This window comes from Ranitomeya variabilis, chromosome 3 (genome assembly GCF_051348905.1).
Source record: "Ranitomeya variabilis isolate aRanVar5 chromosome 3, aRanVar5.hap1, whole genome shotgun sequence".
NCBI classification, from domain to species: Eukaryota; Metazoa; Chordata; class Amphibia; order Anura; family Dendrobatidae; genus Ranitomeya; species Ranitomeya variabilis.
This window is the reverse complement of record NC_135234.1, coordinates 659,944,581-659,960,877: the sequence shown is the minus strand read 5'-3', so window position 1 is coordinate 659,960,877 and position 16,297 is coordinate 659,944,581. Positions and strand designations below refer to the sequence as shown.

At 41.5% G+C, this 16,297-nt stretch overlaps 1 protein-coding gene across 2 annotated transcripts in view; it reads right to left on the bottom strand.

The window, feature by feature from the left end:
• Positions 1 to 258: 258 nt before the first annotated feature.
• The window catches only part of SLC4A8 (solute carrier family 4 member 8), a 305,062-nt gene continuing 289,023 nt past the window's right edge, over positions 259 to 16,297 (bottom strand). For both annotated transcript variants that reach the window (XM_077297836.1, XM_077297837.1), the window contains 5 exons: positions 13,624 to 13,797; positions 11,064 to 11,201; positions 8,709 to 8,809; positions 6,941 to 7,042; positions 259 to 3,364 (listed from right to left, as the gene is read on the bottom strand). In XM_077297836.1, the coding sequence (XP_077153951.1) occupies positions 3,352 to 3,364; positions 6,941 to 7,042; positions 8,709 to 8,809; positions 11,064 to 11,201; positions 13,624 to 13,797 (528 nt within the window). In that variant the 3' untranslated portion in view covers positions 259 to 3,351. The remainder of the gene's footprint in view (positions 3,365 to 6,940; positions 7,043 to 8,708; positions 8,810 to 11,063; positions 11,202 to 13,623; positions 13,798 to 16,297) is intronic.

Below are 16,297 nucleotides of genomic sequence, written 5' to 3'. Positions count from 1 at the left end.
GTCTGCCCCCTGATGACACTTAGAGTATCCCAGCTTGCACTGGGATACTGAAACGAAGCGTCATCAAAAAGCAAGTAGGAAAAAAAATATAAATAAAGCAGTTAGTATACTGAGGGAACGGTGAAGATTTTTTTAATTAAAGTACCGGTATATTAGGGAATAGATCCTGGTACTAAATCGATAGGCATTTAGGATGGAAACTAATTTGTTACTGGACCACTCTTTTAGTGGCAGTGTGAAAATTAATAAATTTCTGAATTATTTTTTTTTATCTAGGTAGTGATATAGAAAATTGAAAAATTATGCATTTAACATAACCAACCTGATTTAAACAGTCATTTTCTGAAGACACATTCCCTCCAATTCCTAGCAAGACAGAAGAGAGCTGCCACTGAATATAAGCAAATAGAGAACTTTCTTTGAACAAAATTTGATTGTTATAGATATTAATTGCTGTTATTTACTTATTCTGCATTGTGACTGTTCTCAGTTACATGTCCAGTAAATGGAGTTTCTATATCTGGGATTCTTCGCTAAGGGATCAGGCATAACCTCGTAAAAGAGGGGGACATTTATGTTATTTGTCATTGTTATTACTCCGTGTAAATCTGGCAGATGATGGGTGTAGTGTCGCTTCAGTTGCACAGTTCTGGTCACCTGAACCTGCTTTAAATTATTTTAACAAAGCTATAGCAACTCTTATTGCATACAGAAAAATACTGTGAAAATCAAGGACAATTTACGTAGAATTTTTAAAATAAAAATCTAGATTTCACCGAATTTGTAAATCACAACTTGTATGAGTGCTAATTTGCCTATAACTTTAGGTTGAAATTCACCCACAGTGATGCACTATGCCAGAAGTCTAATTTATACACGGCCTACAGATGCACAGATATTCACGTAAGCATGTGCCATAGACAACACCAAGAGCCTGTGACAAATAACTGCTGATTATATATATTCGGTCTAGAATCCCTCGGCTAATGCTGGTAATAGGATATATATTTACAGGACACCGTGGCCACATGCCTAAAATGCAGGGTAAGGAACACAAAATATTAGGAAAAATAGCTTCAAAAAGAGAACGACAAAAACAACATTAGTCTCTGCACTCTTATTGCCAAGTCAGTAAAGAGGAAAAGAAAAAGAGGGGGCACACGAAAACTAAAAATATATATAGTCTATTACTTTGCAACAAGGTGCAAAACTAATTATTTACTGCACCAGTTTAAAATAAAAGAAGCAACCTGTCAAATGTTAAAGTAACGGCCATCTTGGAACCATTTTTTTTTTAAATTTCCCTAATGTTCTACCATTTTGCCTGCAGCTCCAGTGCACTTATTCGTCTCCATGGTAACAGACTACAAAGTCTGTGTAGTCTGATATTGTAATCCCTCTTTGCTTTTCTTGTTGCTAGCATACATTTTTTAGGTTGTCGAGAAGAAGGAGACAGATAGATGCAAGTAAGACTGCAAGAGCAAACTACTGGTCAGGTGTGTTAGTGGTCTGTAACCATGGAGACCCATAGGACTGCATACACAAGACAGGAGAAGATTTTAATCAATATAACCATAGAAAAAAATTGGGCTGCAAAGACGTAACTAGCCTAAGCTCAGATGTAGAAGGGCTGAAATTGTCATCAATATTCTGGAGATTTGACCAAGATACAGATAATGTAGTAGCGTACTTTGACCAAAATCGCTGGATCTTTTAAGCCCCCATCAGGATTGCCCTCAAAACAGTAAGGGAACTCCTTTTTTTTTTTTTTTTTTTACAAGCCCCCCTACCCCTCGAACAGGCCGGTATGCTGCACAGCCCAATGAAAAAAGCACTATTGGATAGTATATCGTTTATCTGCAGCCCTATGTAAAACCACAGGTATTAAATACATTGTAATATCATGGCACAACATCTTTAAAAGGAAACCTGTCGTCAAGAAATTAGCCCCCTAACTAAAGGCAATTTTGTAAATGTCCCATAATGCTTATTAAATGCATACTTTCATGTAGTATTTAGTTTGGAAATCAAAGAACAATCCATGTCTGAAGTCATCACTGGTGCAGTGGGCGGAGAGTGCACTTTCAGCTCTCATACTGGTCTCATTTTCCAGCCCGCCACCGACCTCGAGTCTTTGACCGACAGGTCACTCTTCTCTCTTCCCCTACCAAGATTGTGTGCAGGTGCCGAATCATTGCCAGGAGTCGTCTCATCAAAAGAGGGCGAAGAACGCACCAGTCGTCACCGAGAGCCGACTCATCGATCTGCACATGCGCTGCCCCTTCTGATGAGATGACTCCAGGCAGTAATTCTGGGCAGATGCCTAGACAATCTCAAAAGAAGGTGGTGGCAAATGCCAGATTGTTAGGCCGGCTCTTACAACATCATCAGTAGCTTACTGTGTGCGCGCAGCCATGACTGATGAGGTAACCCTGGGCAATGATTCAGCGCCTGCGCAGAATCTCGGGCAGGGAAAGAGAGAACAGTGACCTGTCAGTAAAAATCTTAAGGCAGGCAGGGAAATGAGACAGGCAAGAGGTGGAGGTGCACTGTCCGCCCACTGCACTTGTGATTAAAACTTCAGTTATGGATTGCTTTACAATTACCAAATTGAGGCCCAATGGAGGGCCTTTACAAACATGTCTTTAGTTAGGGGGTCTAATTTGATGATGACCGGTCCCCGTTAATGACAAATTCAACACTACTAAATCTTCTGGCTTCATTCTCTATCTGAATGAGAAAAATGCTATAAATCATAGACATCCAATATACAGGCAGATCCCATTACAGCTGTGTACTGATTGATTATAGCAGAGTACACAACCCAAGGTCAAGCCGCTACCTGCGGTCTAGATGTGGTGAACCTGTATTCTACAAGTCGACCAGCCAATTACCGCCTCTCTGAATAGATTTTGTTGTACAAAGCCCTAGAGAATACTCGTGTACTAGCAGTATATAGGAACACTTGTCTTTTAGATGGAGAATACTAGAATTGATAATATACAGTTCTGACTGTAACCCCACACTGGGGTGAGGGGATCTTGTGAGATTCTCAGAATCCTTCTTGACAGGCTCTCACTGAATCCATGTAAAGTGCCAGGTCTACATTGCCGTGGCGGATACTCCGTCTTTCCATGTGCTCTGATGGCACCGGATGATGCCAGCTCGTTAAAGCACACACTGAAAATAAATTAGAAAAATTATATATCTATATAAGAAAAACATCTGATGGCTTTAACATGGATCCTTCGTGTGAAGAAAATATGGGGAACTCCTTTCAAAAGCAGTATGCCACATTTGGGTCTTGGCCTTTCCCTGAGTCATCACGCTGTCCTTCACATGCCAAGACGTCTATTTAAAAATGCTGCAAACAAAACAGAAATTAAATGATTAGAAATAGTGAAAACTAATCATCATGTAGGTAGTAATTTTATATAAATATGACAATCCTGATGGAGGAACACAGTACTAACATCATTTCTAATATCAGGTGGGTGGCGATCAACATGTCAGGTTAAAAAGAAAAAGAAAAAAACATTAAATTTTTTTTTGTAAAAGTAGATCTTTTAAGGTCCATTTCCATATTTTGATGAATGAGAATTCATAATTATTCTCATCATCGGTCCATGTAAACTAGCCCTGATACTTCATATAGACCAGCCCTGATACTCCATGTGGACATGCCCCGATACTCCATGTAGACATGCCCTGATACTCCATGTAGTCATGCCCCAATACTCCATGTAGTCATGCCCCAATACTCCATGTAGTCATGCCCCAATACTCCATGTAGTCATGCCCCAATACTCCATGTAGACATGCCCCGATACTTCATGTAGACATGCCCCGATACTCCATATAGACATGCCCCGATACTCCATATAGACATGCCCCAATAATCCATGTAGACATGCCCCGATACTCCATATGGTCAAGCCCCGATACTCCATATGGTCAAGCCCCGATACTCCATATGGTCAAGCCCCGATACTCCATATGGACATGCCCCGATACTCCATATAGACATGCCCCGATACGCCATATAGACAAGCCCCAATACTCCATATAGACATGCCCCGATACTCCATATAGACAAGCGCCGATACTCCACATAGACAAGCCCCGATACTCCATATAGACAAGCCCCGATACTCCATATAGAAAGGGCCGATACTCCATATAGACAAGCGCCGATACTCCATATGGTCAAACCCCGATACTTCATATAGACAAGCGCCGATACTCCATATAGACAAGCGCTGATACTCCATATGGTCAAAGCCCGATACTCCATATAGATGCCCCGATACTCCTCATAGACATGCCCCGATATTCCATATAGACAAGCGCCGATACTCCACATAGACATGCTCCGATATTCCATGTAGACATGCCCCGAAACTCCCTGTAGACATGCCCCGATACTCCATATAGATCAGCACCGATACTCCATATAGACATGCCCCGATATTCCATGTAGACATGCCCCGATATTCCATGTAGACATGCCCCGATACTCCCTGTAGACATGCCCCGATACTCCATATAGATCAGCACCGATACTCCATATAGACATGCCCCAATACTCCATATAGACACCGATACTTCATATAGACATACCCCGACACTCCATATAGACAAGCGCCGATACTCCATATAGACGTGCCCCGATATTCCATGTAGACATGCCCCGATACTCCACGTAGACATGCCCCGATACTCCCTGTAGACATGCCCCGATACTCTATATAGATCAGCGCCGATACTCCATATAGACATGGCCCGATACTCCATATAGAAAGGGCCGATACTCCATATAGACAAGCGCAGATACTCCATATGGTCAAACCCCGATACTTCATATAGACAAGCGCTGATACTCCATATAGACAAGCGCTGATACTCCATATGGTCAAACCCCGATACTCCATATAGATGCCCCGATACTCCACATAGACATGCCCCGATACTCCATATAGACGTGCCCCGATATTCGATGTAGACATGCCCAGATACTCCATGTAGACATGCCCCGATACTCCCTGTAGACATGCCCCGATACTCCCTGTAGACATGCCCCGATACTCTATATAGATCAGCGCCGATACTCCATATAGACATGCCCCGATACTCCATATAGACACCGATACTACATATAGACATGCCCCGATACTCCATATAGACAAGCGCCGATACTCCATATAGACACCGATACTCCATAGACATGCCCCGATACTCCATATAGACAAGCCCCGATACTCCATATAGACATGCCCCGATACTCCATATAGACATGCCCCGATACTCCATATAGACATGCCCCGATACTCCATATAGACATGCCCCGATACTCCATATAGACAAGCCCCAATACTCCATGTAGTCATGCCCCAATACTCCATATAGAAATGCCCCCATACTCCATATAGACAAGCCTCGATACTCCATATAGACATATGGCCTGTTGCCCTGTTCCCTCCTTCCAAATATTACTCTGAATCTACACCCTACTATTCATCTGTCTCCACACCCTCCATACACATGATAACTGCACTTGATACTTGACTATTGCACTTAAACACACGGGCTGATGACCGGATCATGCAGCTTTGTATGAAAATCCCTATTTATTATAATTGCCAGACCTGAAATAACAATCACTTTTCACCTATTGTGTCCCCCCATTTCCTTGTAGATTGTAAGCTTGCGAGCAGGGACCTCACTCCTAATGTCACTGTTTAAATAGTCTTAACTCGTACCGAATTTATTGTATGTACATGTCCCCGCTTAACTGTAAAGTGCTGCGGAATATGTTGGTGCTATATAAATAAAAATTATTATTTATTTATTATTTCTCCATATAGACAAACCCCGATACTCCATATAGACATGCCACGATACTCCATAGACATGCTACGATACTTCATAGACATGCCCCGAAACTCCATATGGTTATGCCCTGATACTCTTTATAGACAAGCCCCGATACTGCATATAGACATGCCCCGATACTCCATATAGACATGCCCCGATACTCCATATAGACATGTCCCAATACTCCATATAGACATGTACGATACTCCACACAGACATGCCCTGATACTCCATATAGACAAGCCCCGATACTCCAAATAGACATGCTATGCTACTCCACATAGACATGCCCCGATACTCCACATAGACATGCTATGCAACTCCACATAGACATGCCCTGATACTCCACAGACATGCTATGCAACTCCACATAGACATGCCCCGATACTCCATATAGACATGTCCCAATACTCCATATAGACATGCCCCGATACTCCATATAGACATGTCCCAATACTCCATATAGACATGTACGATACTCCACATAGACACAGCGTGGATGTGGGCCCCACGGGTGGATTGCTCACTACCCGTGCCCCTAGGACCCCTTCTTTCTCTTCTGAAGCTTCTTTCTCTCTACTCTTCTACCTCTAGCTCCCTCTGACAGGGAGCCTCTTTCTGCAAGTCTCACTCCTTCTACTTGCTCTCACAATCTCTCTCTAGCCCCGTCTGACAGGGAGCTCCTTCTTAACACATCTTACTGCTTCTCTGTCCTCTCACAATCTGACTAACTTTCCCTACTAATTAGCTCCTCCCCTACTCTACCTACCCCACCCACTCCTCCAACACCCTTTCCTATCCAGCCTGGGATGAGGCCTTCCTCCCCAAGGGTACACCCAGATGCCCCAAGGTGTTAGATGTGAGTGTTATGAGTCCTGTGTAGTGCTCCCTCCTTACCGGAGAGTGGGATACCACACCTCTGTGTGAGGTGCAGCATCTCTGTGGCGGCTGGACCCCAGGGGCGCCACATAGACATACCCCGATACTCCATACAGACATGTCCCGATACTCCATATAGACTTTCAGATCTCCCACGGTACATGAGGGATCCAAAGATTTTTCTCACCTCCTCTCCTTTGACTTTGAGCTTTCAGTGTTCATGCTGAGAGCTTTCCACACAGTAGTTTTAGGCATCTCATCAGAGATATTAATATCAGATGGATCGCATCTAAAAGGAAACACAGAAGGTAATGGGAATATCAAGAATAGGTTTTACTTTGGGAATGGAACCTGCTACCTGCCTCTCCCATCATGACTTTATACGGGGGGAAAAAAAATAAGAGGGAAAAAAGAGGTTTTCCTTTTTTCCACATTTTTCACCACAAACAGCCTGTACTATGTGAAAATAATATAATCAGCTGCACTCCCCTTCTCCTACTGCACCAATGGCCCTCAATTACCACAGCTAGTAAGTAATCACTGGTAGTAGTGTGACCGCTGCATCCAATCACTGGGACCATCGACATCGGAGCCAGTGCTGAGCCTATAGCAGAACCAAGTAGCTACAAAAGTGATTTGTGAATATTTAAATCCTAATAATGTCAATTGCAGTTGAGGCAGATGCCGACTTCCTCAGTGAGTTTTAATGATCCACAAAAAAAGTGCAAAATCCACAAGTGCATAAATCATCAAAAAGAAGAAAAAAAAGCATTATAAACTTCTGACACTTCCCATTATGACGCCCTTGGTTCCCCGCCACTATCTGTATCCTGACGGCCAGCAATAAGTCGTACAAACATGTGGCTGCATCATCTCTAGAGACCACTATACAGAGACCAGTGTGGACTAGGAGGAGGAGCAGAATGTGAATACACTGATTTTTTTTCCTCAGCAGTTTGTGTCAACTGTGGATACCGCACAACAAAATCAGAACAAATCAGCGCTGATTTTCTAGCACATTTTGGATCATATTTAATCCTGTATTATTCAAAGTAAATCTGACCCATGTGAATGTACCAATCTATCCTTCTTCTCTTAAAGGGAATCTGTCACCAGATTTTTGCTAACCCATCTGAGAGCAGAATGATGTAGGGGCAGATGCCCTGATACCAGAGATCTATCACTTATTGGGTTGCTTGCTGCAGTTTTGATAAAATCATAGTTTTATCTGCTGACCACACCACTGATTGGCAGTTTTCTGTGTACACTGTGCACAGACAGAAATCTGTTAACCAGTGGTGGGGGCGTGGTTATAGAGGAGGTCTATAGAGGACTACCTGGCAGCAGGTTTACTAGTCCTCCAGTGACAATTTCATGCTGATAAAACAGTGATTTTATCAAAACTACAGCAAGCAGCCCAGTAAATGACACATTGTTAAAATCAGGGTCTTTGTCTGTATATTATGCTGCTCTCAGATTAGATGGCAAAAAACTGGGGACATATTCCCTTTAAGTGGCAACTCTTATCTATCCAGGGACCTTCCATACCTGTCACTCAGAGCAAAAGGGAGGGTTTGGGAGGATTCATAGCAGAAAGCTCAGGACACCTCAAAGTAAGGAAAGGCACGGCAGACACTTTGCATCATGGGACCAAGGACATTGCAACCTTTTTCTTGGGTCATACGAGTAGCATGACTGCCCACTAAGGTGGGTTTTAACTGCTTTACATCAGCGCTGTCAACAGTATTAAGGGGTCAGAAATACTGCAAATTGCCTTCAAGGGAACAATCCTGAACGTCTGTTACAGTCTATTACAATAAAATGGCATATATAATGATAGCGTTAGATAATGACATGGCAGCTGAAGATTTTTTTTCTTGGAAAAATCTGAAAAAAAAAAAAACAAACACCAAAAAAGAGTGGAGGGGAGGTGGGGTGGTATTGTGGTGGCTTACCTTGAATTATTGTTTTTTCCAGGGCTGCCTAATAATTTTCTGGTTTCTAAGGGAAGCTGTACTCCTTTGTCATCCGAAGCCTGCAACATCTTCTCGGCTTCCTATAAAAAGTTTGCAGTAATTAATGATGGGCATTATTTATGCCTTATATTTAGGAATGTAGGACTACAGATGTATAGGATTAGTTGAGAAGTTAAGAAATAACTTGAATGTTTGACATTACTAGATATGCAAATTGCCTCTTCTGAGAAAAAGAGGACTTAACGCTATAGCGCCACCTGTTGGAAGTAGCGATCCTACAAGTCACAATCAACCCTCTAACGAGTCGTGCAATATGACTTAGGATGACATTACTAGAGTGACACCATTACTGGAATCTTTACAGCTTTTATTGCACTGTAGTGACATCTGCTGGTAGAAAAGGGTAGTACCTTTAAAAAAAAAATTGAGGGAATTCATCACAATTGGAATTATTGAAGTCAGTTTTGCTTGAGGCTGGGTCACAGTTATTTGCACAAAATGTATCAAAAAGTTTAACAATGTTCGATAAATCTGATACCTCATTAGATATAATACTTCTTCCCAGAACAGATATTTCACACTTTTTCCACCACCCCTTACTGGAATAAGTTTGTAACTTTAAAAAAAAAAAAATCGCAATTCATAAATGTGGCTTAAACTTTATCTTATTTCTTATCTCACTTTTTAAAAAAGTAAAAAAATAAAAAATAAAGGAAAAATGTTGCACATTTTTGCGCAAAAATAGCATGCTGCAAAATTTGAGTCCTTCTGATGTAAAAAGATTTGCCAAAACTCTGGATGAATTTTCCACTTTTTATATTGAGACCAGTGTTGGAAATGCATCTATAACCACTGAGGAGAAACGGTGTGGTGTACATAATGGAAACACATTCACAAGCAAAACTGGATGTGAAAAAATTAATCTCATGAGAAATTCTCCCCACTGTGTACAAGAACCAGAGTAATGTGAATTTAGATAATGTGCATCATGTACTGTCACCAGTGGCGTAACAGGAGTCTGATGGACCCCAGTACAAAATTTGGACATGGCCCACATGTTAATCAGATATATGGGGCCTTGTAGTGTTTTAAATCCTATAGAGACAAACGTGTTGACCTCCCTTCCCCATTATGTAGCAATGGCCCCATCCTGGCTGGCATATATGCCCCTCATCCTGGGCCCATTCTGGTATATATGTCCCCCATCCTGGGCCCTTTTCTGGTATATACAGTGGAGGAAATAAGTATTTGATCCCTTGTTTATTTTGTAAGTTTGCCCACTGACAAAGACATGAACAGTCTATAATTTTAATATTAAGAGATAGAATATCAAAAATAAAATCCAGAAAATCACATTGAATAAATTATATAAATTGACTTTCATTTTGCAGTGAGAAATAAGTATTTGATCCCCTACCAACCATTAAGAGTTCTGGCTCCTACAGACGAGTTAGACGCTCCTAATCAACTCGTTACCTGCATTAAGACCACTGTCTTACATAGTCACCTTTATAAAAGACTCCTGTCCACCAATCCTGATATATATGACCTTCACCATGGGCCCATCCTAGTACATAGGTCTCCCATCCCCGGATGCAGATCCCACTGAAATGGCCACTGGTGTCGGCGGGCCACCAACCTGCACGCGCCCAGTTGCAGTCGCACTCTCTGCGACCACGATCGTTATGCCCTTGATTGTCATACTGAATGAGTAATGGAAGCAGACTACTGTGCATAGGATATGCAAAATATCCATAAAAATTCTTGGAAAGTGAAATTGTGTATAGGTTTAGGCAATTCAATGACAGCCTTAGACCAAGCTTACAGCTCGATCAAAACACACTCACGTCATTTAATAGGCAAAGCTATTGAGAAGTAATCCGAAAGTTGTAATCCAGACGCCTTCATTTAGACTCATGACAATTTTCACATATATAGTGCATGAAGTTATACAGGGTCTAATCATGTCCAAAAATAACACAAATGTGCCAGGACTAAAGGAAATACAATTATTTATTTTAATACAATTAATTTTATTGAGTAATGCAAAAAAATCTATGTATATTCAGCAGGTGAAATAAGTATTGAACACGTCACCAATTTCCCAACTAAATATATTTCTAAAGGTGCCATTAACATGAAATTCTCACCAGATGTCGGTAACAACCCATCCAATCTACACAGGCAAAGACATCAAACCATAGATGGCCATAAAGTAAGTTGTGTAATAATGAGAAATGACACACGTTTGTGGTTGGGAGCTCCTGAACACCCTAGCGTCGCCATTCTTTGTATCTCGTGTTCTATTTTACAAGCCTCCATTCCATCCCTTACCTCCAGCTCCTTGGCTTTGTTTTTCGCGTCTTCCAGCTTCTTCTTCTTACTTTCCGGCATCAGGTCGTCCAGCCAGCTCAGCTCCCGGTTACTGAAGCAGAAATCCATTACTTTGCGGACGAACACCAGAGCGAGGACCTGTCACAGGCAAGCAGTCACCGGCATTACTAGACGCAGGAGCGTGCAGCAGGAATTATACACAATATTTCCCAGGCTCCGAGGGTGTTGCACGTACATTGCCCAACATGTCATTATCACTATGTTACACAACACCGCCACACTCACACCTAATAATCATCATATCAGGCGTGACACGTTTGTTTTAACTTCAGTTCTATGGGAAAGCTTTCAGATAATCGCCTTTGTTCAGGTTTCTGTACTTGGACAACAAACAATCGTGCCAATTACAGTCCTTGTCCCTGAACAGACGTGTCCTGAGTGTAAACAGGACAATAAAGCACCAATTGGTTCTTGTTTATGGGCAGAAATCGTCGGGCGATGTAAGCAGCAGTACTGATACTGACAAAGGTTCACACCCAGACACAAACCTGAAGGATCCCAAGTAAGGGCTCATCTACACGACCCTAAAAATTGGATGAGTGCTATCTGTTATACTGAGGGCTAGCAGTCGTCCCATTGTTATTCTATGGGGCCGCACACATTTGATTTTTTCTCGAACTGAGAAAAAAATGTCACAACATGCGCAAGTTGCATACGATTACCCGATTGCACCCAGCCACTCATGTCTATGGGTCTGTCAAAAAGACAGACTGTACTCAATGGAGAAGATAGAGATTTTTTTTATTCTCCTCATCTGAGAAAATCGTGTCACACTCTGATCAAATTCTGATTAGCATAATCAGACCGATTATCTCAGATGAGAGACAATTGGTCATGTGACCCTAGCCTTAATGTGATCTGTCAGGACTAGTGAAGAGCGAACATGCTCAGATAAGGTGTTATCCGAGCACGCTCATGTGCTAACCGAGTTACTTCGGGGGCTCGAATAATATGTTCGAGCCCCCGCACCTGCATGTCTGACAAACCGGCAATCCCTGCATGTGTTGCGGTTGTCGAACAGCCACGAGACATGCAGCCGATTTTTCGAGCATGCCGAAGACACTTGGTTAGCACCTGAGCATGATCAGATAACGCCTTATCAAAGTCCGTTCACTCATCACTAGTCAGGACCATTAATACCATAATACAAAACTAAATATACATGAATATATGCAGAGACGCCATGGGATTCCAATCAGAAGAGACTGACAACTTATTTATGACGCTTCTAGGGAAAGAAATAAAGTAGTTATCTGGTAACACCCCATTTATTAGGTTTCTCCCCAAGGAGAAGCTGCAGGGAAAACTAAACCTTCCTTAGTTTGCTGGGAAGTCCTTCAGTCTGTCTGAGCCCCGGCCTGGCAACAGACGCCTCACACAGTGAGAATTTGGGAGCGGGTGACATGCCGCCAGCACTTGTAGCCTTAGCTCAGGGGAATAAGGAAATGGGGGAGAGGTTGTTTAATCGGTGGTGGGAGATTTTGGGAATTGACTTCTTACATAAAGAATTGACAGAATTGAGGAGAGAGCGAGGTTTGAGCAGTGGGATTTGTGGTTCTCGTTTGTACCTTTTGTAAATAATGTTCAATGATTAAAGAAAACCAACGTCTTCATACAGTAAAAGTCATGTATAGGTCAATCAATTGTGGATTCACTGAAAATATTATATGCGAGATTATGCAAAAGTGTTACAGAGAAAAGTGAAGCATCTGCCCACAGCAGCCAATCAGATTCCGTCAAAGTGGCCCCTAGAAATTGAATTGGTTAATATGGTGAGCGGTTCGACTTCTTCTTTGCAGCAGAAATCTCCCTCACTGTGTAAGCAATTTAGGGCATTTGGCTTTTTTACCTTTAATATCATTTCAGGAATTTTTAGAAACTAAGGGCTCAGGCAAGACCGTATCACAGCTCAGTTATGTATGGATATGTAAGAGGGCCGACACAGGGGTATAGAGATTACATCTGGCAAAATAAAATTGCAGCATTTTTCCATATTGGGAGCTATAACATTGCAATAGGAGAGAATATCCCTATATAGTTCGCTATATGGTCCTACAGAGCCTGTACACCGGCTCGGACTGGCTCACAAGAGAACCGGTGAATTCCCCGGTGGGCCCCCGTGCAGGAGTAGGTCCCATATCTACTATATATGAGTAGCAGTTGGCACAATGCACTTGATTCACTATGTACAGACAATGGCAGCATCTCATCATTTAACCAAAAACTGTCCAGAATATTATTATATAGAAGCAGAGGTACATCTGTGAATGAGGGAAATGTAATATTTGCATGTACCTGAACAGTGGCCCCCAGAGTCATGTTACCGGTGAGCCCTTGGCCACCTCAGTCCGACACTGCCTGTAGGAATATAGTTATTGGCTCTATGCTAATGAACGGTTACCAGTTCTGTGCCAGTGAGCATGAGCCATAAAATTTACTACAAACGCACATTTAAGCAGAAAAGTCAGCTGTCTTTCCAAAATATCAACACATATTTTACCATCATAGGAAACACAATGGCAGCTGGAGAAGCCTTAATAACCCAAAGTAGAACCAGACACGTGAGCTGGATGATCGTGAACAGATGGACTTTGCGTAGAGGAACGTGCCGCAGGTAGATGAAGTCCGGCTGGTGTTTGGCCGGCATCGCAAACAGAAGGAGACGGTCGAAGAACTGCAAACAAAGAAAAATCAAACATGATATCATCCATTCTCCAAAGAAACAGCGATCTGATACTTTAGAATTATGTCTTATTAATATGGTAATTTTATGTCAGTCTCTGTAGCAGAAACAGATTTTCCTTGGATTCAGTAGCTGTCTTATTTTAACAGATCATAGCTTTGATTACTAAAATATTTTTTTTTTTTACCTTAAAATATGTTTTAATTCAAAATGCTTCTATTTTTCCATATATGTTTTCTACTAGTGTATAACATTGGAAAACAATGACTATACTACTAGCGCCACACATATCCGTAGGCTCTGTCTGGTACTGCAACTCATCCCATTCACCTGAGTGGAGCGGAGTTTCAACACTATACATTTACCTTGGGCAAGACGAGAACAGCTCCTGGTAGACAGGAGATTTAGGCTGTGTATTCACAGTGGATTTTACACTGAATTCTGCACGTAAAATCCATTCATATTATTCAGATTTTTTATATGCCTTTTTTGCTGTTAAAAAAAACATGAAAAAAGGCATCCAAACAATTCCAGGTCAGCTTATTAACCTGCGGATTTAGGGTATGGATTGACTAACAAAGGGGCAATCACTGCATGTGTTGCAAATGTCAAATAGTTATGAGACATGCAGCTGCAGAAACTCAAACATATTATTCGAGCACGCCGACGACACTCGGCTATCACACAAGCATGCTCGGATAACACCTTATTGCTTCTTGAAGTATGCTTGAGGTCATTGTCCTGCTGGAAGACCCATGACCTAGGACACAAACCCAGCTTTCTAACACTGGGCACTACACTGGGACCCAAAATCCTTTGGTAATGTCCAGGTTTCATGATGCTTTGCACACAGTCAAAGCACCCAGTGCCAGAAGCATCATAACAACCCAAAACATCTTTGAACCTCGCTTTCCCAGAAGGATTTTGGCTCACTCATTTACATTTTGGAAAACTGTAGCCTAGCTTTTGTATGTGTCTGTCAGCAGTGGAGTCCTCCTGGGTCTCATCCAATACAATTTAATTTCATCTAAATGTCAACGGATAGTTTGTGCGGACACAGATACACCCCTGTGCCTGCAGGAGAGCGTGAATTTCTTTGGAACTTTCATCAATTTTTCTATGCCGTCCATGTCCAGGGAGATTAGCTACAGTACTACGAGTTGAAAACTTCTTGATTATGTTGCGCACAAAGGACAAAGGAATATTAAGATCTCTAGAGATAGATTTGTAACTTTGAGACTATTGATATTTTTCAACAATTTTGGTTTACAAGTTCTCAGACAGTTCTCTTCTCCTCTTTCTGCTCTCCGTGCTTAGTGAGGCACACGCAGACAGACAATACAAAGATTGAGTCAACCTCTCCCCTTTTGATCTAGTTTCAGGTGTGATTTTCATATTGCCCATACCTGTTACTTGCCACAGGTGAGTTTGAACGAGCATCACATGCTTGAAATAAAGTTGTTTACGCACAATTTTGTGCCAACAATTTTGTCTGGTCAGTTTTTGGGGTTTTGTGTGAAATTCATGTCCAATTTGCCTTTTTTTCGGTGTTTTTTTTTTGTGTTGTTCCAATACACACAAAGGAAATAAACATGTGTATGACAAAACATGTATAATTGCAATAATTCTCTGGGAGAAATACTTCATTTTCTAGAATACTTTTGGTTATTACTGTATAAAATGCTATCTTTATTCTATAAGTCATAAATACACGAAAAACAGTTTTTACAAAAGAATTATTTTAAAATTCTGATAGCCAAAGAAAGCTGTGTACAGGCTTATTTTTAGCAGCGTAAAATTTGTATTTTTATACTTTGGGGTATATATAACATTTTGATCAACTTTTTTTTTTTTTTTTTTTGGAAGGGGGGGGGGGGGAAATGAACAAAAACCTTGTTAGACAGTGGGACAGAGGGGATGGTGTCTTGAGGATGAAGTGCAGTGTTAGTTTTCCGCCACGCACATCGCAAACTAGGATGAATCTACACAGACACACAATCAGGAATGAAATGGACACACCGGTGGGAAAACATTTCTCTGGACCTGGACACAGTATGACAGATTTAAAAGTCTTAATACTAAAAGGTCGTTTTAAGGATGACAGGGAAAGAAAAATTTGGGAATTCAAACTAATGAAGATGTTCAATTCTTTGACACTAGGACTAGGACACCTGGATTTATGAGTCACTACATGGATACAATTCACATCTCCACCAGACGGACTCCAGACAACTAAGAACATTATTCCCACTGCCTCTCTATTTGTAAGAAAATGCCTAATTTGATTTCCTTGGATTATCTTTAGAAGGCATCACACTTCCCACCCCCCTGAACAAATGTCCTGCTGTAATATTCTTTAAATGTTGTGCTTGTTTCTTATTAGTCTATTTGTAATCTTGCCTGAAGAAGGAGCCACTGTGCTCTGAAAGCTTGCAAACATATTTTCTGGTCAGCCAATAAAGGTATCACTCCTAGAATACTTTTGTCATCA